The 27,045-nt window shown below is 46.9% G+C and overlaps 2 protein-coding genes across 9 annotated transcripts in view; one reads left to right on the forward strand and one right to left on the reverse strand.

The window, feature by feature from the left end:
• The window catches only part of LOC128882007 (serine-rich adhesin for platelets), a 263,101-nt gene that overhangs the window by 76,417 nt on the left and 159,639 nt on the right, over nt 1-27,045 (forward strand). The gene's annotated exons all lie outside the window — the stretch shown is intronic.
• LOC128882011 (uncharacterized) lies at nt 16,611-19,725 on the reverse strand. 4 transcript variants are annotated; one of them, XM_054133547.1, is made up of 3 exons: nt 19,280-19,725; nt 18,366-19,192; nt 16,611-18,266 (listed from the first exon to the last, which is right to left on the reverse strand). In XM_054133547.1, the coding sequence occupies exons 2-3, from the start codon at nt 18,415-18,417 to the stop codon at nt 17,596-17,598; spliced, it is 723 nt and encodes a 240-aa protein (XP_053989522.1). In that variant the 5' UTR covers nt 18,418-19,192; nt 19,280-19,725; the 3' UTR covers nt 16,611-17,595. The 4 variants fall into 4 exon arrangements, with proteins under 4 accessions (XP_053989522.1, XP_053989521.1, XP_053989523.1 ...); XM_054133546.1 differs by having other exon boundaries at nt 18,366-18,751; nt 18,819-19,725; XM_054133548.1 differs by having other exon boundaries at nt 16,611-18,245; nt 18,366-19,725.

Genomic DNA, 27,045 nt, shown 5'->3' on the forward strand with positions numbered 1-27,045 from the left:
GAGTATCGGCAGCAACTCATCCGAACTACGATCTTTTACGAACTCGTTCGAACGAGTTACGAGTTACGAGCCGGACGAGGCAGTCGAGCAGCTCGAGTCTTATCGGGCCCGGGCCGCCCGACACACTCGGGCCGCTCGAAACTTCGCATGTCTCGGGGACCCGCTCGAGCTCGCTCAAGCCCGTTCGATCTTATCTTAGCCCGACTCGAGCCCGAATGTCGGGCGGCCCGCACATGCCTAGTGTGTCAATGGTGCCGAAGACTGAGGATCGATTAGATAATGCAGACGACTCTAACGCTAAGTCAGATAGTTGCAGGAATCGGTATCTCCCAGTAAAGGGTAACCGTAGGATAGGTTAGATGAGGAGTTCGGGTTGAATACACAGAGCTTGAATCGTATCGTTGATGTACACTGGGTCAGTAAGTTTCCATACACTCGATTAGAATTTCTTAATTCATTTATTAGTATACTAAAGTCTGTTTTTAAACATTTTCTTTTAACAGTGTATGACTTATAAGGACCGTAAAATAATTTCGGATAATAATGTTACATCCGGCCCTGCCGGTGCCCCTTTTCATCGACCCCGCATTGCGAATAAGTTAAGATCGGATACTTTTAGGAATGCGCTTGACGTACGATTAGGAAACCGTTTCTCGGGAACCGAATCGTGGGATGTGCCAATCAGCGATATAGGCGTCAGCACTCAACGCCAGCACATCCGCTGAACTTGGGATTCCTCCCGATTTCAACGGATGCAAAAACGAAGGTTCCCGAATGCGGCTCGTGCCTTGCGAGGATCTAGGGGTATATAAACACGTGGTCACGACCACGGACGCTTCTTTTGTGTATTATTTTGTCCGTTATTATTCTGTAGTCGCAGACAGGTTAATCTCTCGCGTTAGTCTCATTTAGGTATCGTGTATCGTATCTCCAGGAAAGTAAAGAGTTCGCGTAAGTGAGAACATACGCACTAAAGATAGAGTCATCGCGGAGTTACCTACGAAAGTCCGACGTTTATTATTCGCCAATTATTAGAGTCCCGTGTCGCGAGTGTACAACCAGACCAGATCCTCGCCACAGCCGAGCCCGGGACAACCTGACAACGCCGCCGATAGCATAAGATCAACGATTGGTATTGTTAAACCATTTTCAATTGTATAGTTTTTATTCTTGTTTGTAAGTAATCCCAAACTCAGTTTTGTTTCATAATTATATTTGTTAATACTCAAACTTAGTGACAATTATTATAGAATCCCAAAAATTCCTTCTTTTCCAATTAAATACAGATAAGGTGAGCTTTAGCTCTTTAATTGAAGACAAAGATCCCAAGAAAGAGTCTCAGATAAGCTGGGACGTAACAATAAAATCAAAATGTTAACTTTATTTTATAGTGTTAAACATAAATAATGCAATTATGCAAAGTTAGGTAACTCAAAAAAGTTTCCATACATAATAATATTAACTGAATACCTTAATAATTAATTACAACTAATATAATATATTTAATTTTTAATAACTAGTATGGCCCCCCTTTGCCGCTATAATCTCCAATAATTTATTTTTCATTCCTCCAACTAGTTTTTTTTGTTATTTCTGGACCAATCGAGTTCCACTGTGTTGTAATTGCGTTTTTTTTTAGTTGTTCCTTGTTTCTCATGCTGGATTTTCTTATTCTTCTTCCTATTTCATCCCACAAATGTTCAATCGGATTCATATCCGGTGACTGAGGTGGCGTATTTAACTGTTTTGGTGCATTGTAGACCAACCACTCTTTAACACGTTCAGCAGTATGCTTCGGGTCTCTGTCTTGTTGAAAGATAAAGTTTCCAAGATTTAATTTTTCTGCACTGGATTTAAGGTTTTCTCGTAATATGTCCAAATAGATATGTTGATCCATTATAGTCTCGATAAATTTTAATTTTCCCAACCCCAACTAAAACTAACATCCCCAAACTAAAACACCGCCTCCTCCATGCTTAACTGTGGGACACATGTTTGCAGGCTTTAAATGTTCGTTCTTTTTCCGCCATACCATTATTCTCCCATCAGACCCATGAATATTAAATTTGGATTCGTCACTAAATTATACTGTCTCCCAAAAATAACTCGGCTTATTAACATGAGCTCTCGCGAATTCCAAGCGTAAAGATTTATTTTTTTTACTAATATAGGGTTTTCTTTGAGGAACCCTACCATGATATCCTTCTCTTCTTAATACATTTCTGATAGTTTCAAATGCAACACTTATACTATAGTCGTCTTCAATCTCATTTCTCAAAGTTGGTGCACTAATTCTTGGATTTTCGCGAACTGCCTTTAAAATCGCTCTCCGATGAATGGATTGCAATTTTCTTGGTCGACCTAATTTGGGTCTATCTTCGAAAGTTTTCAATTCTTTGTATCTATCTACAATGTACTGAACAGTTGCGTGTGATTTTCCAACGGTTTTCGCTATCTTTCTAAGCGACTGACCTTCACTTCTTAATCGAATAATAAGTTCTCGAATTGCAACTGGTACTTTCATAATTGATAATTACTTTGTCAAATTTGTTAGTCAGACTACTTCGTACTGATCTTATGTGATCTGTGAAATGGGAAACCTATCGCGTTTCCATGGAAACAGATAAATAAGGCTAAGGAAAGACAGATGGACGTCAACCAAATTTTTCAGGGTGTTCTTAACCTCGTGCGAAGATGTAAAATTCTGGAGACCCATGATGGGTGGTTGCGATCCTAATAGCTTTGACCTCTTTAAAGCTTTTAGTGAGGCTATGAATTACCTCAAAACACTCATCCCAAAGACCATTCATCTTAGAGCACAATTTACCACCTTGGTTTACAATCTTGCCCTTTACTCTTATAAACCACGGTTGCTGATTGCCAATAAGCAGCAACTAACCACTGGTTTTTATAACTGAGCGTATGGTCCATTGTTATTTCACTCTGAACTCCTCGGAACGAATCATCTCTTGCGTTATTGTTGCCAATAATTTCACGCTCAATCAGGTTACCCTTATTGTTTTCGACCTTGATGTACACTTGTCGATGATTTGACCCTACGTCCTTCTCAATGCCGTTTGGCACTTTCTTCCATTGTATAGCACTCCTAGCATATATCTGCAGGGGCAGATCTTGCCCTGCCACCGGCAAATTAACTTCTCGGACAGGCATCCCTGCTTCATAAGTTGCGAGCAGGTAACATATAAGTACGCGCCACTCCTCTATTTTTAGTTCTTGCGGGCATTTCACCCAATTATCAGGTATCTAGACTGTGACATGGGATGAGATTCCCGCGTCACCGCCTTTTATATATATTGTTTAAAGTTAATAGATCAGTCAAATCAAATAGATTAGTATCTGAATTTCTGACACCAATTCAGCTGTGACACGGAACGAGATTCCCGCATCACCGGTTTTTCCATTTAAAATTTATAAACAAATCAAATTAAACAACAGTATATTTATATATATTTTACTTGCCTATCGGCAAGGTCAGGTCTTTGTCGCTACAGTCCCGTACGGGCCCTGACTCGTATGTGAGCTTGTAGGTCTTAATTTAGGATTTGGGATTTTAGCAGATGCGAACGGTTAACATAAACTATTAAAATGATTTACTCTAAATACGGAATTGCAGTGTTTGTTCTATTGATAATTTCGTGATTCGATTTTGATAATACAATGGTATAATTTGAACGATTTAATCGGGACAACGTGTTTGTAATTATAATTTCGTTTGAATACACACTTTCATTCTCAATTGAATCATACAGAAAATACACATATGAAATCGTCAAAAATATAGATACATATTTAATAAAGAAAAACAGTGAATATGTATATATATATTTGTTCCTAGGATATCAACTAGGGTTACCCCGGAAATGAATTATATCATTTATTGATATCCCAGTTATCACAAATAGTAATTTCATATGTAAGCCTCGCGTTCTGCGCCAAATTTAATGTTACCTCAGTCGGGTAGGATAAATATCAACACGTGTCGATGTAGCTTTTACAACTGTAATTTTATATAACTGCTTACATACATATACTAACCTGAATCTACACAATTGTCGATATTCCTTATATTAATTAATTTATCCTTAGTACTTTAACCTAAACAATTATTTTCGAGTGTACATTCAACTCGGCTTATTTACTCTCTTTCTCTCTGCACGTGGCCTCTTAACCTCACCTGTTGTCCCGCAACCTACGCTATCACGCGTGTTGTCATACGACTTTTTGTGTATGGTGAGTTTGGCGGGACCGTTCAAACTTACACATATAATATGGGAACACAATATAAGATCGTCGGAATGACTTTGTACACGAAATAGAAATAGAAGTACCACTCGAGAACACCAATGAGTGTTTCCCCGGAAATCAATACGATTTATTGATATTCCGAGTGGTCACAAACAATAAATTCATATATAAAATATATTATGTTAAAGAACAGCAACTTACGATTGAAACTTCTATCTCAACTCTCGATGAGATCGCTCGACTTTTTTTTTTTGGGGGGCGGGTGAAAAAACCTTCATAGGCACCGGGCACCGGTGGACGATGCCAGCATCCGGTAGTGTGAGATTTCTACTCACTAAAAAACCACCCGCTTCACACGTTAGCCCCCAGGACCAGACCTGCTTTCGCATAACAACAGTCCGGGGGTGTGGCAACTAGGCCCCGCCAGGGCCTCCGCCGGTCGGATAGTACCGAAACTAGGGAGAGCCCGGAGTATCATCCAGGCATCCCTCCTCTCTCTTGCGACGCAGCACACGCTCCACGTATTGCGCGACCGCTTCCCATTCGGTCGGCCCCCGCAGCATCACCCCCACGATGTTGTCGGGGGTGACGTCTCCTACGAGGGCGCAGAGATCTACCCTATCTCTGGCGAAGCGGTCACACACGAAGAACGTATGGAGCGTGTCGTCCCTTGCTGCGTCGCAATACCGGCATCCCGGGGATCCGACCTTGCCCATCCTCGACAGGTACGCACGGAAGTATCCGTGACCTGTGAGGAACTGGGTGAGGTAAAAATTCACCTCACCATGGGTCCTGGATATCCAGGTGGCCAGATCCCCTATCAGCCGAGCCGTCCACCGACCCGGCTGGGCAGCCTCCCAGCGTTGCTGCCATGCGCGCAGCGTGGCTGCTCGCTCGTGGGACACGGCTTCGGCCCGCCCAGTCTCCGAGGAGCGTTGGAAGATGTTCTTCCGCTCGAATGCAAGCAGATCGATGGGTATTACCCCGGCGACCGCTTGCACTGCGCACTTGCACTGCGCAGCATGTGGAGGACACGCTGTCTCTCCACTAGCCCATGGCCCAGTGCGTCCACCGCCTCCGCCAACTTCTGCATTCCGTCCTTGATGTCCATGCTGACATTCCTCTGTTTGAGGGATGCCTGTCGCATGACATCAAGGACGGTTTTCATCGCCGCTATTTGCGTGCTCTCCGCTCGCTCGAGGGTCGCCAAAGTTCTAAACGCCCGGTCCCCAAACACCGTGGTCGTTGGCATCGGCGCGTTCAGAATTGGTCCCATTTCCTGGCCCACGAACGCCAGGTTTCCGCAGCGGAGATACCTGGCCCACGAACGCCAGGTTTCCGCAGCGGAGATACCTGGCCCGGAACACTTTGTGTCACGAATGGATTGTCATCCGTGCCGCGTCGCCTCCGGCGGCCACCGATGTGGTCCGACGATGTGGACGTCTGTCTCGTCCTCCGAACGGATCCGGAGACGTTCGTCCCTTCACTTGTAGCATTTAATGCTACGCAGGCCAAGTGGTCAACCTGCGTAGCACTGCGGTCGTCAGATAACGACGTCCCGGGGCCCGCTTGCTCACCCCTGGCGGACGCCGGTACTGGGGATCCGACCCCCTGCACCGTAGATTTCTCCTCTCTATATGAAATCTCCATGATTGGTTTTGATTCGGGGTTTCCTCCCCTAGTGTTTGGTCCGCGGGAGCGATTTTATTTCACTCCTACCCTCCGCGCACTCCGAAGAGTACGTGGAGAGCGTTCCCCTATCCGCCACCTGGGGACGCGCCGCGTCGGGGTATCACCTCCCCGCCTGACCTGGTCGCCCAGGCCAGGTGCGCGGATACAAAATATATTAGGTGAATTATAAAAATCAAAAATAACTTTTATAAACTATTATAAATAGAAATAACTTTTATAAACTATCATAAACAAAAATAACCTTTAAAAACTAATTATAAGCAACATTTATAATCTATTAACAAATTTTAATTTAGTTTATATCATCGTAATCATCATCATCATTGTCGTCACCATTATTATGTTCTTCTTCTTCTAGATCTTCTTTTGGAAGTAATTCTTTAATTTCATTATTAAAGTACGTCTGTTTTTAGTTAACTAAGTCAATTAGTCAACTAAGTGCTGTCGCCAACGACGCCGCCCTGACCGAGACCCACCGGATATGTTCCGCGAAGCTGAGCTTGTTGTCCAAGACAACACCCAGGTACTTCGCGGACCTCCGGGTCTGGATGGTCTCGGTCCGAACAGTCATCGGGACGATGGTGGGGACACGTCGGCGTGTCAACATGACGATTTCCGTTTTCGGAATCGCCAGCTGCAGCCCGTGGTCCTCCATCAATCGCCCCACTCGGCGCATGACCTGGTTCAATTTGAGCTGAGCCAGCTCGGCGGTCCGCGCCGTGATGACCACGGCGACGTCGTCAGCATAGCCGACGAGGAACGAATACTCTGGCATACCCATGCGGAGGAGGCTGTCGTACATGACGTTCCACAGGTCGGGCCCCATGACCGATCCCTTCGCAGCACCCGCAGTGATCGGTCGTTCACGGAGCCCGTCCGACGTCTCGTACAACAGCTTTCGGTCTCGGAGATAATCCGCCATCACTGACAGTAGATACTTCGGAAGCCGAAACGTTGTTTCCAACGCCTCCAACATGTCTGTCCACCGTGCCGTGTTGAACGCGTTCCGTACGTCCAGCGTCACCAGCAGGACGACGGGTCTCGCGGCGTGGCAAGCCGTGTCGGCGACGCGTACAGCGTCTACCACGCGCGAAATCGCGTTCACGGTGAACCTTCCTTTCCGGAAACCGTACTGGTGGTCCGAAAGACCTCCAGCGGCCAAGATCACCTCGTGAACCGGGGTTTTACCAGTCTCTCCATCAGCAGCCCGCTTGTATTTAGCAAACACAGCGGACGATACGATGACGGAGATCCTGGTTCCCCTTTCCCCTTCCTGATCAACGCGAGCCGAGCAACCTTCCACTGCGCCGGGAAAATACCCATGTACAAGCACGCGTTGTACATGCGCAGCAGAAAGTCGGGACACCTCTTCACAACCACGGGCAGGGCCTCGGACGGTATGCCGTCCGGCCCGGGGGCCTTGCGGGGCTTCATAGCCCTGGCCGCAACGGCGAGTTCCGCCGCCGTGAACATTGGGACGTCCGCCCCTGCCACCGGATCGAGATTGTGTCTCCTCACCGGATGTGCAGGGAACAGAGCGTCCACAATGCTCCGCATCGTGGTTGCGTCCAGTTCCGGGCTCGCGGACAACCCACCGAATCTTCGGGTGACGAGTTTGTACCCGTCGCCGAACGGATCTCGGTTAAGGTCGTCGCAGAGATCGCGCCAACACCGCGCTTTACTCTGCTTGATCGCACGAGTTAAGGCTTTCTTGGCCGCCTTGTAGTTCTCCGCAAGCGCGGCGGCCTCCGGTCGACTTCGAGCTCGTTGAGCTCGTCGCCGGAGCCTCAGGGCTTCTCTCTTGAGGGAGGCGATCTGGTCGGTCCACCAGTACGCCTGCCGCCGGCCGGAGAATGGCCTCCTCCTTGACATTGACTCGTCGCATGCCCGTCGGATGAGGTTAAGGGTGCCGCGCACGATGGCTTCGGCACCCGCTTTATCGGACGGGCCACGCGGGGTCTGCGGCACGGCCTCCACGCCCGCCCGGAGAGTGGCGTAGAGCCTATCCTCATCCAGGCGAGAGGTGACGTATCCTCTCGGGCGTCTAATCCCCGGAGACCGTGCTTGCCGCTCGCCGATCAACTGGAAGGTGATGTAGCTATGATCGCTACCGGTGAAATCACCAATCACCCTTCAGTTCGCCGCTCTCTGGACCAGATCCTCAGACACCAGGGTGACATCCGGTATCGAGTCTCCGAATCCAGGGCGTCGGTACGTCGGCGTTGACCCCACGTTCAACACGACGAGTCCCAGTCTTGAGGCCATCTCGACCACCAATCTTCCCCTCGTGTCGGTGCGAGGCATCCCCCACTCGCAGGCTCGGGCGTTGAAGTCACCAACCACGACAAGCCCACCGGACTTGTCGCGTAGGGTGTCCTCCAGCACGTCGAGCTTTCCCCGAAATTCGGAGATGCTATCATTCGGGGACAGATAGCAGCTGACGTACGTGAGGACACCGCTGGTGACCCAGACGTGTCTCGCGGCAGCCCCGTGAGAGTCTATACGGACTCTCCGTGGATCCGTGGTCCACACTGCCGCGGTGCCGAGATCATCCCTGAACCAGGTGGAGCAGTCCCGATCGCGATACTGCTCGCTTGCGATGACGACCGCAGCTCGCTTCTCCACAGCGAGCTGCGTTAGCAAGTCATCGGCAAGTCGACACCGGTTCAGGTTTCCCTGGAAGATGCTTACCGAGGCCGCGAAGAGGGCTTACCCTTCTTTGCGGCGAGGATCTCCCGGAAGATCCGGCACTTCCCCGAGCCCGCGTAGTGGTCCGTCGTCGCGTCCTTTATCCCCGCACACAAATGGCAGTGGGGGGTGGCCTCGCACGCCGCCGCCTTGTGGCCATCCTTGCCGCACCTGCGGCAAGCGTTGCTCCGGTCCGGGCCTTTACACTCTCTACGAGTGTGTCCGTAGCCCAGGCACCGGAAGCAACGCTGAACCTCCGTCCAGCGCCGGATGCGGCAATTGACCCAGCCGATCTTGAGCTTGGCGGTGGCCAGGAGCTTAACGGCAGCTCCTTCGCCAAGCTCCACCACGGCCTTCCGCAGCTCTCGGGGGTTCGTCGCGAGAACGGAGACGCGGATTTCCTCCGGCGACTCCCCTGACACCCGCGCGACCGCGTCCATGACCTCTCCTGAGGTCGTGACGCAATCAAGATCGAGGATTTCGATCGTCGCGCGGGGTTTCGGGCCCCGTACTGCCGCGGTGTCCCCCACCGCCGTCCGGAGCGCGGACTGGAACCTGGCGCTGTCCCCACATCGCCCAAGCTCCAGAAGTGACGGCCCCTTCTCGCGTCCTCCTTATTTGGCGGACCTCCGTGTCCGCTTCCTCCGGCCGGACCTGGCAACGTATTGCGCCCACAATGGACGCGTACGTCGCGCCCTCGGCCGGCTTTAGAAGGACAGCCGTCCGCCTAGTTTTAGGGCGACGGCGCCTTCTCCTCCTCTTCTTCTTTCGCCTTTCGTCGACGGCACGCTGCTCCTTTGGAGGAGCAGAGTTCTTCGGTGCCGTCGACGTTGACGGAGGTTTGGCAGATATCTGCCCCTTCTCGCCTCTCCGCGGCTTTGGACGTGGGAGTGGAGGAACAGACGGTTTGTCCGCCCTCTTCTTCCTCCCCACCACCGTGGACCATTTTTCTTGGTCCACGGCCGGCTTCTTTTTCGCCCTGGCAGCCTCTTCCTCTGGGCTGGAAACCACGGCCCTGTCTCGTTTCCGATCAGGCCGTGTTCGAGGGGCGGCTGTGTTCCCGCCTGGCGGCGCAGTGAGCGTGCCGAGGGCCTGCAGCATGTGGAGGACACGCTGTCTCTCCACTAGCCCATGGCCCAGTGCGTCCACCGCCTCCGCCAGCTTCTGCATTCCGTCCTTGATGTCCATGCTGACATTCCTCTGTTTGAGAGATGCCTGTCGCATGACCTCAAGGATGGTTTTCATTGCCGCTATTTGCGAGCTCTCCGCTCGCTCGAGGGTCGCCAAAGTTCTAAACGCCCGGTCCCCAAACACCGTGGTCGTTGGCATCGGCGCGTTCAGAACTGGCCCCATTTCCTGGCCCACAAACGCCAGGTTTCCGCAGCGGAGATACCTGGCCCGGAACACTTTGTGTCACGGCATCTCCCCCGCTGAGTTGGGGAGATACCGCGGCCACTTCCTGACGGACAGGGCTCCCGACCAGGCTCCGAGGCGGCACGAATGGATTGTCATCCGTGCCGCGTCGCCTCCGGCGGCCACCGATGTGGTCCGACGATGTGGACGTCTGTCTCGTCCTCCGAACGGATCCGGAGACGTTCGTCCCTTCACTTGTAGCATTTAATGCTACGCAGGCCAAGTGGTCAACCTGCGTAGCACTGCGGTCGTCAGATAACGACGTCCCGGGGCCCGCTTGCTCACCCCTGACGGACGCCGGTACTGGGGATCCGACCCCCTGCACCGTAGATTTCTCCTCTCTATATGACTTCTCCATGTTTGGTTTTTGATTCGGGGTTTCCTCCCCTAGTGTTTGGTCCGCGGGAGCTATTTTATTTCACTCCTACCCTCCATGCACTCCGAAGAGTACGTGGCGAGCGTTCCCCTATCCGCCACCTGGGGACGCGCCGCGTCGAGGTATCACCTCCCCGCCTGACCTGGCCGCCCAGGCCAAGTGCGCGGATTATTATTATTATTATTATTATTATTATTATTATTACCGAGGTGGAGGAAATCTTCAAAAGACACCCCCCAGATGTTGTTGGGGGGTAGTGTGAGATTTTTACTCACTAAAACCTCCACCTCGGTCCTTCGGGGCGGAACTATAACGTAGGTAATACATCGCCCCAAGAGGGGCGCCTTGCCCGGCGACCGCGCACCCTCGCGTGGCCCTAAGTACCCCCTCTACCTAGTTGAACCCGCCGCGAACGGCGGGTACATCTACCCTTAATCTGGGCCATCCCTCCCGTTGAGCGTTGGAGGGGTAGTCAATCCTACCCATATTGCTCAGAGGGGGGGGGGGGGAACTCCCGCGCCCCCGCGTCCATCCACCAATGCGGCGGACGGCCCCTGCAACCGGGTCACCCCTGTGACCCCCTCACCCTGCACGCAAACCCCCGGCCAACACCAGCCGGGGGCGGACCCCCCTGCGGAATCGGCGAGGGCCCTCATCCGCCCCCCTAGCAGAGGGGCGGGGTACTGCCTCTGGGTGCGGCTGGTCTCAGACCGCTACTCTATTGGGTGCGTCTACACCCAGAGGCCCCCCAGCGCCTTCGTGCCGCCCCCTCCGAGTAAGCTCCAGGGGGCATCTACGTTTCTAGACCCGGATACCTTCCGGGTCCCCGCTCCACCCACGTCTCCTTGGGCGTCACGTCTGAAAAATAAAATAATATACTAAAAAGAAAAGAGTCGATAACAAGTAAGTCAAAAAGCAAAACAGCACAAAGAAGTAACATGAAATAAAAATAAATAAAATAAACATATGGATAAAACGAAAGGGAAAGGAAATACTTAGTCAAAAAGGATAAAACAGTCACAAATGAAATAAAAATAAATAAAAGTTAAAAGTTAAAATTCAAAATGGAATGTTGGAGGCCCTCCTCAACGTGGGCCGGCCCGGAGTGATGGGTGCCCCTCGGGTCACCCCACCAGGTCCCCGGGCCCCTCGTCGGTGTCACCTTGGACGGGCAAGCACGCCCGCCCTGGCACCGTGCAAATATCGGGATTGCGGTGCCTCGTCCCGTGCCCGAGCCTCCCTATTCAGGTCGCGCTCATAGCCGGCCTTGGCGGTGAGGACCCTCGTAATGAGGGGCTCGACCGCCAACCAGCCGGCCCGGCCGCTGACCATGAACCGTCCCACCCCCCGAAGAGAGAGGGGGGCGTCACCACTCATTTCGCCCTCAAGGGCGAGCCTCTCCGCAGCCCACCGATCGCATTCGACGAAGGTGTGCTCCACCGTGTCGGAGACCCCACAGCCGTACCAGCACAACGGGGACGAGGCCTTCTGCAACCGATAGAGGTATACGTTGAAGACCCCGTGCCCCGTCAACGCCTGGGTAACGTAGTACGTCACCTGGCCGTAGGGCCTCTGGATCCAGTCCCGGAAAACCGGGATCCACTCATGAGCGACACGGCGGGCGCCCACCCTGTCCCACTCCGACTGCCATCGATGGCCAGTCGGAGCTCGTCGGCCGTGCGGGCCTGCGGCTCCGCTCTATGGCCCTCGAGGACCTCGAACAAACGACACCTCTCCTCGATCCTCAGGCGGATGGGCGGTATCCCAGCAATTACCGGCAGCACCTCGTTCGGCACGTTTCTGTAGGCCTTACACACCCGGATCAGCCCCGCCCTCTGGGCAGAGACAACCTTCTGGCGTCCGGCTGCTACACTCATGGTCCCACCCCATATGGGGGCCGCGTATAGCAGCACCGACTCCATCACGCTGTAATACAACGCGCTGGCCCGTTGGCTTGGTCCGCCGACATTCGGCATAAGCCGGGCCAGCGCGTACATCACCTTGGTGGCTTTGGAGGTGACCCTCTCGATGTGCACCTTAAAATTGTGCGACCGATCGAAGGTCACCCCCAGATACTTCATGCTGTCGGCCGGAGAAACCAGCTGACTCCCGACTGGCACCCTCAATGGGGGGCCCAACCACTTCCGGTTGCCCAGGAACACCTCGGTTTTCTTCGGGGCGATCATGAGCTTCGCCGACGCCATCCAGCCTTCCACGGACCGCATACAGCTCTGGATACGAGTATCCAGTGCGTCACGGTCCGTGCAAGTCACCACGACGAGGATGTCGTCGGCGTACCCGATGATGGTGCACCCCCGTGGAAGGCGGAGGCCCAGCACGCCATCGTAGAAAATGTTCCACAACAGGAGGCCGAGCACCGACCCCTGCGGGACACTGCAGACAACTTTACGGCGCCTCTCTCTCTCCGCTGTGTCGTAGTAGATGTACCTCCTAGTGAGGTACGCCCCTACAACCCGGTGAAGGTATGTGGGAATTCCACGTTCCGCTAACTTTCCCATAAAGATCCCCCAGTCAAGGGAGTTAAAAGCGTTGTTCACGTCCAAGGAGATGAGGACGCAGAACCGCTGGTGGCGCTTAGCCGTCTCCGCGATGCTCTGCATATGCCTCATCGCCTGGGACGTGTTTCGACCCGCACGGAACCCGTATTGCAACAACCCTTGCAGGCCCAACGCCTACTCCATTCTCACCTTGACCACGTTTTCCCATACCTTCGCCAGGTGTCCTATAAGGCATAGGGGGCGGTATGCGGAGGGAGAGGCAGGGTCCTTCCCCGCCTTCCTCAGCAGTACCAGCCGCTGATCTCTCCAGCGCTGGGGGACGTATGGGTGCCGAAGGGAGCCGTCGATGACAGCCCTCAGCAACCCACCACCCCCCTTCGCCACTTCGGTGATGACGCCGTCGCGCCCGGGGGCCTTCTCCAGGTGTGTGGCCCGAAGCGCTCTTATCACCTTGTCCCCGGTAACTGGCGGGACCGGCCGCCACAGGAACTCCTCCAGGTCGCGGCCAGGCCTGTAGGCCTCAGTGGCCGCGTTCTCCGCATCCGGTGGGGCCGGAAAGAGCTCGGCCAACACCCCGTCCATCTGTGCGGCCGACATCAGAGGAGGGGGAGACGCCGGACTACCATGTTCATGACAATCCGGTAAGGTCTCCCCCACACGTCTCTTTCAACCAGGCCGCACAGTTCGCGCCAAGCTCTCTCCTTGCCCCTAAGGATAAGGATGCGGAGCTCACGACGAGCCGCCCGGTGCTCTTCGAGGAGCACCGGTACCTCCGGACACCGCCTCTTGCACGCCCGCTGGAGTCTTCTCCGACTGGCATGCATCCGCCGACGCGCCAGCGCGATCTCCGGGGACCGCCAACACTTGGCCGTGCCCCGGCAGGGAGGGGGCCTCCTGGGCGCCATACTAACCGAGCATGCCCGTTCGATGGCGTCCAGGGCCCCCTCAATATCCGCGGGCCTGAGGGGGGACGAGAGATCAAGACGCGCTACCTCGCGCCTAATGGCGCTAATCAGCACGTCCGGATCCAACGTCTCCACCCTCCACTCCAGTATGCGGCGGGGCTCGATAATACCCCCGCCAGCCCTGCGGAACACGTGCCACAGATATTGGTGATCCGACGCCGTGCACTTCTGAAGGATGTTGCTGGATTGCAACCCCCGCAGCAGCACGGCGTCACACGCCAGCACGTTAATCTTGGAAGTGCGCCCGTTTCTCTGGAATGAGAACGGGCCTGCACTGTCCAAGGGCATTAGCCCCAGTCTTTCGAAGACCTCCAGCAGAACGCGACCCTTGCGGTCGAGCGTCCGCGAACCCCAGGCCGGTGACTTCGCGTTGAAGTCACTGGCCACTATTCGCTTCCTAGGCCCGTCGCGACACGCGGCCTCCAGCGCCTCAAGCCTACAGGCCAGACCCTCGTGGTCCAACCGAGCCTTTACCGCGGCCGCGGCCCCGTCTGCCGAAAGATGTTCGCAGGAACTCTTGTAGCGTGCTCGCTTGAGCCTGTAAGGCCGAATCCTGTGTGCGAAGGGCCTTTAACATAGACCACCGCATGAGCTCGGCCTGCTTACTTCTTCCGCTCCTAGCATGGCGAGCTACGTGTTCTGTAATGAGAAAAAAAGTAAAATTATTGGTAAAATGTTTTCTTTAATTAAAGCAAAGTTTCCATAAATGTACAAATTTGTTTACCATAAACACACAGAAACCATCTCCACCAATGGGGGATATACCCCTTCTAGGATTTCGGTCGCCGAGCAATGTAACATGATCATATATTCTCTATGTTTGCCGACGAGCTTCGAACGTAGAGAAGAACAGCGAATAAAGAAGAAGACGAAAAAAGATTTGTTTAAACTGACAACTTATCTGAAAGCTTGTGAGAGGAAAGGTATCTGTGTCAATGAATGTCCTTAGAAATATTTTAAAACGCAAAATAATGTAAGTGTACTTATGTTGTCAGAGTTTTAAACTCACAAATTATCTGAAAGCTTGTGGGAGGAAAGGTATTGGTGTCGATGAATGATCTTAAAAATAATTTAAAACGTAATACAATGGAAATGTACTCATATCGTAAGAGTTTTAAATTGACAAATTACGGGAAAGCCTGCGAGAGAGAAAGTATGGGTCTTGATGATCTGAGAGTGCCTTGCCTGGCCACGCCAAGCATTTGGCTTCCAGGCCGCGGACATCTAGGCAAATGTCTTAACAGTCTCAGTTTGTGGCTGATACAGTATTTAGTTTCTTCATTTCACCGCCAGAGTGCGGAGCAGTCACAGTTCTGTTTTCTTTATTTTAGGTGCGTCCGATTATCTCTAGACAAATGCACCAATATTTCTCCATTCTTGTTACAACTTGTAATCCCTTTACATAAATAAAACATGGTGTTTTTCTTACATTTTGTGCTTTCTTATTTATCTACGACTTATATGCTACGTATTATAAATTTCTTATATAAAAAAAAATATATATATGCGCATATCTGCTGTGACGGACCTCGCGTGGGCGGCCGGGAAAACCGCTATTCCACACGCTAGGTCGCACAATTCCCACGGACGAATGTGTTTATAAAAATTTGGGCGCCAGTGTCAAGTGCACGCGTCCGTCACTTCCGGCTGCTCTAGCGGAGAGCGAAACTCAAGGGAGGTCAGAAGAGGAAATAAATTCTGATCCGCGTACGTTTAATCGAATTTCTTTATTCGCGCGAAATCTACGCGGGGAATTCCGCGGTACAATCACCGTGAAGGAGAAGGTTTGGCGACCACGCGCCAAAAGGGGAGCGCGACGCGGGATTCCCGATACAGAAAAGAAAGAAAGTATCCGAATAAAAGAAACGGGATATCTAAAGAATATCTGACCGGCGCGACTTAATTCTAGGGGAGGCCTCGCAAACAAGAATCCGCCCTAGAATAAAATACAGTCAAAAGAAAACGTTATGCCGGGAATTAACGGCTACGCATTTCGAAGGGGCCCTTTCCTTCGAAACGCGACTCACTCTCTAACCGCGTAAGGCCACGCGGGAGACGACCGAAGTATACGCAGGGAACTGCAAAAGATTCTCGCCTCCGGGGGTGGTCCTGTCGTATGCAAGTGCACCGGAGCACGTCCGCGGACACACACACACGATCCGCTCGCTCACCCACGCGCGCACACAGATGAAAACCCCAAGTGGGCCCTACCTGGGTTGTCCTGGCCCTCAGGTACCGAATCGTCCTTCAAGGGGGGATTGCAAAGAGGCAGCGACCACTCGCGTGCGCGAAATCTTAAGAAAAAGAAAAGAAAGTATATCCAAAAGAAAGCTTCTACACAAAAGAAAAGACTGGGTTAAACAGGCGTGATGCTCGCGCGATGGTCAACCGTTAATTCCCCTTGTTCTGCCGTTTTGCCCGAAAAATCGGCGTCGGTCTTTTTCGGCGCTCTTCGCGTCGCCGGCTCGCGTCTCTCCCCACCCAGGATCCGGAGAGCTCCTCTTGGCGTCCGCCACCAACGTCCAGGGTGGATCAGGTCCTGGGGGTCCCCTTGGCAGCTCCGGGGCCGATGGTCCGGTGGTCCATCCTTGGAGGGTGGCCAGTCCTCCCTTGGTGGTGACTGCATCTCCGTTCTCCCCGGGTGGAGGGCACGGCGACCGGCGACTTGCCGCGTTTTCGCGAATTCGCGAATTCGCGGCGGCGGGGGAGGGGGTCATAAAGGGCGCGAGGGGGAAAAGGTCCCTATCTAAACGCGCTGTCCACATATCCCTCCACACGCGACCACCTCCGCGGGCGTGTGTGGCGGGGAGGGAGCGAAGCCCTTCCGGGGGTCAGGGTGCTCTCGTGACGGGCAGAAAAGGTCTGCCTCGTCACACTGCTTACAGGTTACAATTTGTAATCTTTTAACAAGAGTAAAATAAACCAAAGTATTTCTTTAACATCTCACTTAGATTTAACCTTACATGTTCATCTACAGCTTATGTGTTACGCATTGATACTTTCTTATTAAACTATATATATATACTGTTACACTCTGAATTCGTAATGTTAATAAACGCTTATCACTATGTTTTAATTTTGAAAAAAAAGAAAAAAATATATACTTTTAGTATCACAGGTGTATTACACGTTGTTGCCTCGTATGTTGTGTATATAGACGACTTGAAATACTTTACATTATTAGCAACCTCGCTTTATTTATTTGGAATTGCTTTCTTTTGAATTATTCTGAGCTACTGCGAATTTCAACGCTGTTTTTCTGTTATGCTTAACTAAAGCTATTTTTTACTATGTATTATTCTTTTATGTACTTTCTGTTTTGTACAATTAAGGCTTTTTGACACTTTACTTGCTAATTCTTATTCTAGTCTAAGCGTGTACAATGACTTTCACCTTATTCCCTGCTTTGTATACATACTATCTATCGAAATTTTATCATTTGGAACTTGTGTACGTTGTACCTGGTTTTCTAAGTATAAGTTAGGAACTGCTTTTTTGTATCACAATTATCTAATATAACGTATCTTATGTCTACTAAAGTCAGTCTGTTACTTATCAGTCTGTATTGTCCTACGGTAAGTCTCCCTCCTCTTCTTTTTTTTTTTTGTTTTTCTGCTATATATTCTTGTTTATTCTTTTCAAGAATCAACGTACGAATTAATAAGAATGAAGAACATCAAAATATACAAGGTATTTTGTATATTTTGATTTTGTTCATTCTTATTAATTCGTACGTTGATTCTCCAACCTTTAGTATTTCCTTCCTGAGATTCTGATGTATGTAGTCCCTTTCCCAGTTATATAGGGTGCATTCGACTATGACGTGGTCTATATCCTCGACCCCTTGTCCACAGTCGCATTCGGGATCCCCTATGATGCCTTTTCTTGCTAGAGACTCTTTCAAATTGTAATGGTTACTTCTTATTCGTGAGATAACCCTTACAGTTTCCCTGTCCAGGTTGTGCCTAAATTTATAGAACCACGGTTTGTAAAATTTTCTATTCATTTCCGTACCTATTTGTTCGAAAAATTTCCTACCTTTTATCTCTCCTATTTCTTCCATTTTCTCTTTAAATTTATTCCAAAATTTTTGTTTAATTTCTACCATAATTTCTTTAGCTGGAATCTTTAATTCTCTGTTGGGTTGATTGTAAGTTTGTTCGTTAGCTTGTTCGTCGGCCAGTTCGTTGCCTATTATGCCCCTATGACCGGAGATCCATCCTATGATCGTTTTTACGTTGTCCATGTATCTTAATTTTTTCCATGTGTCCCGAACCCAAGGGTTATCTGTTGTATTCTTGGTATTTTTCATCTGGTTTTCGATAGCTGTTATGGAAGACGTCGAGTCTGTTAATATAAAAAGGTTCCCTTTGTTATTTTCTTCGTTGAACCAGTCAATGGCTTTATTGATACCAATCATTTCAGTGGTAAATATGGTAAACTTACCATTTATGGATATTCCTTTCCTCCGTATTTCGTTGTCTTTTTTCATAATCATACCGACTCCGTTGGACTCCTTGTTAGGCGTCTTGCTACCATCGGTATATATGAAAGTTGGGTTATTTTCAACAACCTTGTACTTTTCCTTGAATACGTCTTCGATCCTGTTCAAAGGTATTCTCTTCTCTTCTGCCAGTCTGCCTATCTCGGTGTTGAAGATTATTTTTTCCTTCAGATTTGTGGTATTGCAGTTCTCTCTTACGTAGTCCTACTGTTCTTCGCATTCCTTTATCGGATCTCTGTTGAATATCTCGTCTCTGTTTCTCCAGTTTTCGTAGAAAGCCTCTTCCGACAAATTGGGGGCAATATTTACTCCTTGTCCTCTACTTTTCCTACATAGATAAGGGTTTTTTAACTTGATCTCCTCGAATAACTCGAACGTTGGGTTGTTTCTCTTACCTTTTTCCCATTGCTTGACCCAGTATCTTTCTGCCAGTAATTTTGCTCTGTTTTTGATGCCTATCCAACCTGTTTCTACGTATATTACATTGAGTGGTGTCGTCATTCTGTATCCCATGGCTGCCCTGAGGGCAGCTGTTTCCTGTTTTCTGATTCTTTTGAGCATTTGTTCCTGTCTTTTGTCATTTAGGTATATTGTGCTCCGTATTCGATTACCGAGGATATGAGTGCCCTAGTCAGCATCAGGGCGTACCCTTGTTTAATACCTTTGTTTCCGTGGCACATGAATCTCATTATGTTTAGTCTCTTTTGAACCTTTCGGCTCACTTCCTCGAATTGTGTTTTAAAGTCCAGTTTGTTGTCTATGTGCAGTCCTAGAAATTTTCCTGAGTTACTTATATCTATTTCAGCATTAAAGTTGTTATGATTAATTTTTATTTTAGGTGTTTCAGGCTGCTTACCAAAAAATATTATTTTTGTTTTTTCCTCCGATATTTTGAGGCGAACCTTCTCGAGAAACCTTATCACTTTCACCAGGCCTTCTTCCAAATTTGTCTGTGTTTCTGTTGTTTTTTTTCCTCTGGATAAAAGAGCTGGACACAGATGGGACACAGATTCCTGCGTCACAGCTTAAATAATTTTTATAATTTTATATATATATTTTACTTGCCTATCGGCAAGTTCAGGTCTTTGTCGCTTCAGTCCCGTACGGGCCCTGACTCGTATGTGAACTTCTATGCCTCTATTTAAGGATTTAGGATTTTAAATGGATGCGAGAGGTTAATTTATCTATAAGAATGTTTTACTGTTAACACGCCACTGTAGTATTTATTCAATTAATAATTTCGTGATTTCGATTTTGATAATACAATGAGTTATGTAATTAGTGGCTCAAATATACGTTCGGTCGACGAGATTTCATACACACACTTTCTTTCCTTATAGATTCATAAGAAAATACACTGAAATATGAAATCGTCAAAAATCTAGTTACGTATTTAATAAAGAAAAACAATGAATATATATACCGATTACCGACTGGAAATTAATTATATCCTTTATTGATATTCTAGAAACCAGAAACAGTAATTTCATATGTTATGGAAACACAATAAAATTGTCGGAATAATATTATATAAAAGATCAATGGAAATACCACCCGAGAACACCAATTAGGGATTCCCCGGAAATGAAATATCATTTATTGATATTCAGATTTCCGAGTGGTCACAACAAAATACATTTATAAATATTGCGTTAAAGGAAGACAACTCACCACTAAATCTTTCAAACGTAAATCTAACGTTTCGCTGGCCTTCCTTCTATCGTTCGCTCGGATCACCTGTTCGTATCGAAATATCACGGGGTACGGCACTCTAACTCAATTTAAGGGCTATTCGGACTTTACTCACGCGCTTCGCGACTGTACGAGAAGAAGTGAAAATTAAATAAATGAATGAAGTATAAAACTGTTTAACGAACGACCCGAGTTTTGCCTACCGCTTACTTCGTATTAAAATACTACTGGGTAACGCACTCTAACTCTTAAATGGTTGGCTCACCGCGACTGTACGAGAAGAAGTGAAGAAGGCTCGTGCCTTGCTCGACCACGTAAACTCGGTGGAACGTTCTAGAAGCTTTGGAGTCAAAGGATCTTAGAACCACGTGATCGTCGCCAGTTTATAGAAAAAGTCTTTGAAATTTCGCGACTCGGTACACGCGAGAATTTGGTGTTTACGAGTTGTACCTCGTCTCGCGTCTCGCGCCCACCAAACCGCTCGATTCGTCCTAGCGACAACGTGCGCGCGGACGAACCACGCTGCTGTTCGGGTTACGGGTTCGGTATTCAGAGCGTACATGAAGAAGAAATAGCAAAATAAAGGTTTAACCTAAATGCGCGATATTTACATGTCCTTCTTCCAATGATATCTGTAACCGTGATATTTGAACGCGATGGTAATATTCGGTGTGCTTATCTTTCCAATAATTATACACGTATACGCCGCTGTTACATTACATGATTTAACGCCTTTCATTCGTAACAAGCAACGCACTTGACATATTTATAATACTAAACATATTAAAATATTAAACAAATTGAACATATTTACAAGGTTTTTGTACAAGGTGCGGCGCTGCCAGCAGGGTGACAGTGGCGTGACGACGTTCATTTCAAGGAAGGAATGTGTATCTTTGTTCAAAAATGAATTTAATAAACTACCGTCAAAGGCTAGGTTTGTGTTCGATTAGAACGAATTCGGGATGGTAAACCATCTCGAACACATTCCTGCCGACGAAATCAAGAAAAATAAAAATTGAAAATGTCGGCACGTAACAGAGCTATATCATCGGCGTATTGTATGACCTTGGTGTTGGTTCCATTAATCTCTTTACTTATCCCTGCCATGTATAAATTAAATAGAGTTGGGCTCAAAATAGAGCCCTGAGGTACGCCTATTTTCCATTGAAATGACATTTCTACTCCATTTTGTGTCTTGATTCTTACCGTTCTGTTCCTCAACCGTGTGCCTATCCAGCGTCTGATCCTTTCCGGGCACTTCTGTTCCTTGAGCTTGTCTAGTAATACATTCAGGTTTACATTGTCATAGGCCCCCTTTACGTCTACGAAAGCAGTGGCCGATGTTTCCTTGTTTCTGGAGTTATTTTTTATTCCTGTCACTAGTTGATTCAGGTTATCTACAGTTGATTTATTTTTCCTGAAACCGGATTGTGAATCATCTATTATGTTGTTGTTCTCTGTCCACATAGTGAGCCTGTTGTTGATAATCTTTTCCATGATCTTTCCCGCGCACGAGGTTAGAGTTATCGGTCTCAGTGCTGCTTTACCTGTTTTATTTATAAGGTGTATCCTTTCTATTTTCCAATCTTCGGGTACTCTTAATTCTTTCCAGCTTTCCTTTATAATATCGCATAACATCTCTTTCATGAAAAGAGGTAGTTCGCTGATTAGGCCATAGTCGATTCTATCGTCTCCTGGTGCCGACCTTCTATTCCCTTGGCTGTTGATAGCCATTAGAACTTCTATATTATCGATTTTTTTATTCCATTTGTATTCTTGTTCTTCCTCTATTTGGTCCACTTCATTTGACACGTTTACCGTGTCATTGTGGTTTATTATTTGGCTGGATTTCTCTTGAAGTTCGGCTATCGCTTTCTCTTCCAGATCTTCTCTGATCCTTGGATTTATAATAGACTTCTCTTTGGTAAAAGCGTTTTTGATGCCCTTCATTCTCCTCCAGATCTTGCTCAGATCCCTCTCTCTTGATATTTCCTCTGTCATTTTCTTCCAAGCCTGGTCCTTTTTTTCCTCCTTCAGTTGGTTCCATTTCTTTCTATTATGCTCCATTATTATGTAATCTTCGGGATTTCCTGTGGTCCAAAGCTTCTTCATGCTTTCCTTCCATTTGTTCCACCATTCCTGGCATTCATCGTCCCACCATGCTTTCCTGTTGCAGTTCTGATTTGTGTTTTCTTGTTTTTTTCTCTTTTTAAATGTTCCGTTTTCTTTCCTATCGTTATTATTTTTTTTTCTTTTATACTTCATCCTCATTACCTCTATGATGGTTTCCTTCCAAATATGGTATCTTTGATTAATTTCTGAGCTATTGTCGAATTTTTCGGTGATCATTAGTTTTTCTGTTTCTAGTCGCTGTCTGAAGTCGTTCCAGTCAACTTTGTTCTTGTTTTTGTACAGTCTATTACTGTGTCCTGTAGTTGTCTCTGTATGCTTAGTCCTACGTCTTCGTCCGTGTATGAGATAATGTTTAAAATTTGGTGATCTGAGCCCAAGCTAATATTTGATTCGGCGTATTCTACAAAACCTGTAAGGTATGGATCTGATATAATTAGGTCTAAGTTCGATGCTACGTTTCCCTGATTTGTCCTGGTCAACGTATCTGTATTATGAATTGTCAAGTCCCATTCTTCTAGGGCCTGTTTTAAAGTCCTACCTGATGTGTCTATTCTATGGCAGTTCCAATCTGTATGTCTCGCGTATAAGTCTCCGAATAGTATCGTCTTTTCGTCCCTTATTGTTTCTCTAAATATGAAGTTCCAATCACTTAAGCTACATTTTTTGGGGGGGTTTCTGTAAAGGTGAACTACTGTATAAATTGTCTTGTTATTTGTGTTAAGTATTTTAAAGATCATGTATTCATAGTTATCCGCTACGAGGACTTCCTTTGTAAATTCTAAATTAAGACAGCTATTATAAATGATTAGCATACCCGTGCCTGGTGTTCCAAAGATCCTCTTTCTTTGAAATTCTGGTATGTTGTTATGTCTGGTATTATACCCTATTAAGTTGTTAAACGGGGTATAGCTTAGTCATGTTTCGCTTATACACAGTATATCATAGTCGTCTACTATATTCGTTACTTCGTTATATTTTTTCTTAAGACTATGCGCATTCCATACTCCTATTTTAATGCCTACATTATCGCACATATTTGTTTTCTATACAGAAAATAAATATAGATATGTATTTAGATATGCAGAAAAAAACAATTGCTGTAATTTATTGTTGCTTTAGTCTGTTTAGTTTGTCTGTTTATTTTTGACACTTATTTTATTATTTTTCTAATTTATTTGTTGATTTCTATTTGTTATTTCTTTTTCTACTCACTTCTTCTTCTTCTTCTTCTTTTTTTTTTTTAATACTCAATTAAAACGCAAAAATGTACTTAATTACTATTGGTTATTCATTTATCGTATATTCTTACCCTACTCTCTTGTCATAATCTTCCTCTCAGGTTTCACCTCCTGTTTGGGGGTAGTCGTTTTCCTCGGATGTCACTATTTCAACTTCGTTCTCCACGCCTTTGCTGTTTTTATCTATGAATTCGAAGTTGTTTATTTCCGTACACAAATTATTTACTGTCTCTTCACTGTCTTCTTCTTCTTGACCTTCTTCTGGTTCCTTTTGGCATCTTGAATTTCTTCGCTCCGGTATTTCTGTGACTTCGTTATCATCTCCTTCCCATTCCTCTTCCGACATCACCATTGCTATCTTTTTTTCGATGTTCGCCTCTCCTGGGATTCGAATATCGCTATCTTCCTTGTTCAGTACAGCGAATCTATTTTCTTGTTGAACACCTCCCGTCGGTGTATTGATTTGATCTTTCTGGTTCCTTGGTGTCTTCCTGCTGTATGTTTTAATTGTTCTATTTTGCCTGGGTTCTATGACTCTGTTTCTATTGATAAAAGTGAAGTCGTCTTCTTGTACGTTTGTTCTGCTCGTTTCTCCTTGTGCTGTTGTTGCTTGGGGGGTATTTCTAGGTAGTTCCCTTTCTTTTCCTGAACAGCTTCCTCTATTATATACTTCCTGGGTGTATCTGTTACGTTGTGTGAAATTTTTCTTAATTTGTTTGTACTCGCCTTCCCTTATATTAATCCTGTCAGGGTGGTATATTCTTCTGTTTCTATGTATTCTGTTGATCACAGCATCCTCCATTTTGGATTCTTTAATCCATTGTAGTAGCATGTCAAGTTCGTCCTCTGATATGTTTAATTTTCTATTCTTTTGTCCGTTTGGGTTTTGCATTTTCTTTGCTTCTTCTTTCTTTTTTGCTCTTTCCCTGTCTAGGTCATAGTTGTAGTCGGATTCCGAATATAGTTCTCCTTCTGGAGTGAGACATAAGAATCTGTTGCTGTTTCTCGGGAATTTCGGTTTTGCTCCTTTAACCACTCCGTTATACTCTCTGTCCATCTTTCTTTTTCCAATATAGCATGTCCTGTTTTCCCATTTCTCCACACTGGCAGCATGTCTTAATTGTCCAATTCTCGGATATTCATTTATGTAGTCGCTGTTTTTACCGGTTTCTTCTTCTACAATATTTTTTAAAATGTCCGTAATTTAAACACCCGTAGCATTGTTTCACTGCTTTGACGTATGGTACGACGTTGAGATAAAGCGCACCGTCGTACAGTATTACTTTTGTTGGTAAACTATCACCGTCAAATTTTACCGTGATCAATTGCGAATCCACATAGTCAAATCCTGTTTCCGTTCTTACCCTTTTTTTTTAATCTTTCAATACTTTTTACCCTTTATCCGGGCACCAAGGCCTCTTCCAGTTCCCTTGGGGAATATTCCCAATGTTTAATTATCCCCCACCTCTTCAGAGCTCTTTTCGGGATTCTGAACTCCATGTCGTTTCCTTCCATGGCTTTGAACCTGTTAAAAGTTTCCTTACCACACTCCGGCCTTTTCATTCCGACTTCCCCAACTTTCCTACTTATCATTCTTATACCTTCTACCTCCTGGATAAGCGGCTGAAGTTTTCTAAAAATCCTGATATAATTTACTTTTTTCAATTTGGATGCGTTTGCAAAATTTATGTATACTTCGAAAAATTCTAATTGATTTGATTCTAGATCGTGAAATTCCACGACCACGTGTTCTTTACTTTTTTGTTCGTCTGACGTACCTGTTTTCCTGTAGTTCGTTCCTTCGTACCTTACTATTTGAGTTACCCCTTTGTCTGTTTTAGATTCCTGTGTTTTATATTCATTTACTTTATCCTCCTTGTTATCGTAATCTTTGGCAATTCCTTTTCTCGGTTTCCAACTTTTCGACTCTGTATCTACTTTCTCAATATGCGCTTCACTTTTACTCGTTCCTTTGTTCTTTTCCTCCCCTTCTTTTCCTTTTCCTACATCTTCATCGTCCCTTGATGGGCTTATTTCCACCGGAGTAAGCCGCTTTCTTTTTCTGTCCCTAGCCGCTAGGGGTTTTTTTTCTTTATTCATTTCCTCTACGCTTTTGTTCACTAGCTTCAGTATAGGTGTCGCTTGGTTTCCTTCTCTGTGCCCCCTGTTGGGGTCTTCCATCTCCATTTCTCTTCTTTTTTCCTACTCCCTGGAGGAAGCTGGACCTTCTCCAGGGAGGAATTTACCGTTGATTGTGCTCCTTTGGCTTTGGGGTTCCTGTTCCCTTCTTTTCCTCGTCTTCTCTTCCTTTTATGCGAGTCGTAGAGCACCTTATGTTAGAGCACACACCTTTATTTAGCACTAAATTCTTTATTTTATTTCAGACTGACAAAAAACCGGTGACGCGCCATTTGCCGCTGCTAGCACCCACACGATACCATTTGTCCGGAACAGTCACTTTACATGAGTTGTCATTGGGGTCAGCACTGTTGAATACACCATTTCAGCTGCGCATAGTTGGAAACATGAAGACTGTATAAGGAGTCCTAACTGTGTAGTGTAGAAGTGTTACCAGAATCCCGAGCTTGAAGTTATGAATAAATATTTCTACCACTCGCGGCGCAAGTGAGCACAGACTACGATAATACATTTGTATACAATTTATCTACAGATAATCTTTAGATTGCTCTGCACTTGACCGGCAGTCCATTTGTTATTGCAAAATACATATGAATTTTTTGAGGCCTATATTTTTTTGAATACCTATAGATAATATATACACATATGACATATATATATATAATATATAATACGCAAGTGCGCACAGACTATATACGATATATATATATATATATATCTCGTATATCGCCGCGAGTGGACGAAATATTCATAACTTCAAGTTCGAGATTTTGTTAACAGTTTTCTAGTAACTTTCTTAGGGAGTTGGATCTCCTTATACAGTCTTCATGGTTGAAAATCACCGAATTTTACATTGTGTTACACAGTGCCGCCTTTGCACTTTGCTGGAAAGCATCTTCATGTATTGGCAGCTCGTTTCGATTTCACATCTTTTTCTACTTTCTTGTAGTTTGTTTATGGGGATTGTAAGACCAGAATAAGGAGCTCAGGATGGAATCCAAAGGGCGCACAAAAGAAACAGTGAAAATAGTAATGTAGTAAAGTCTATATTCAGTAAGCTCTTGCCTCGATGCAAGTCGGTACAGTTCTGACCTCCGCCAGAAAAATACAGTCGTGAGGACACCCCTGACGTCAGGCCCTTCGTTTACAAAAGTCCTCTATCTTAAAACCTCCTTTAAGAAGGGGAACGCGCAGAGACTAAACACATGGCCCGCTTCGGGCGTTCGTCTAGCTCGAATATCCTAACACTATCTCGAATATTCTAACAGGATCTTCTATTTTTTTTGTGATTACTCCTTACGTCCTCCACTTGTTCATGTACTTGGCGTAATTTTTTTACTTTTTTGAAATTTCTATTGACACCGGATCACAAGCGCCGCAATCATCAAAGATACGCGACTTCTCGCCACTTCTACAC

Source organism: Hylaeus volcanicus, chromosome 9 (assembly GCF_026283585.1).
Source record: "Hylaeus volcanicus isolate JK05 chromosome 9, UHH_iyHylVolc1.0_haploid, whole genome shotgun sequence".
In the NCBI taxonomy this organism is placed as follows: Eukaryota; Metazoa; Arthropoda; class Insecta; order Hymenoptera; family Colletidae; genus Hylaeus; species Hylaeus volcanicus.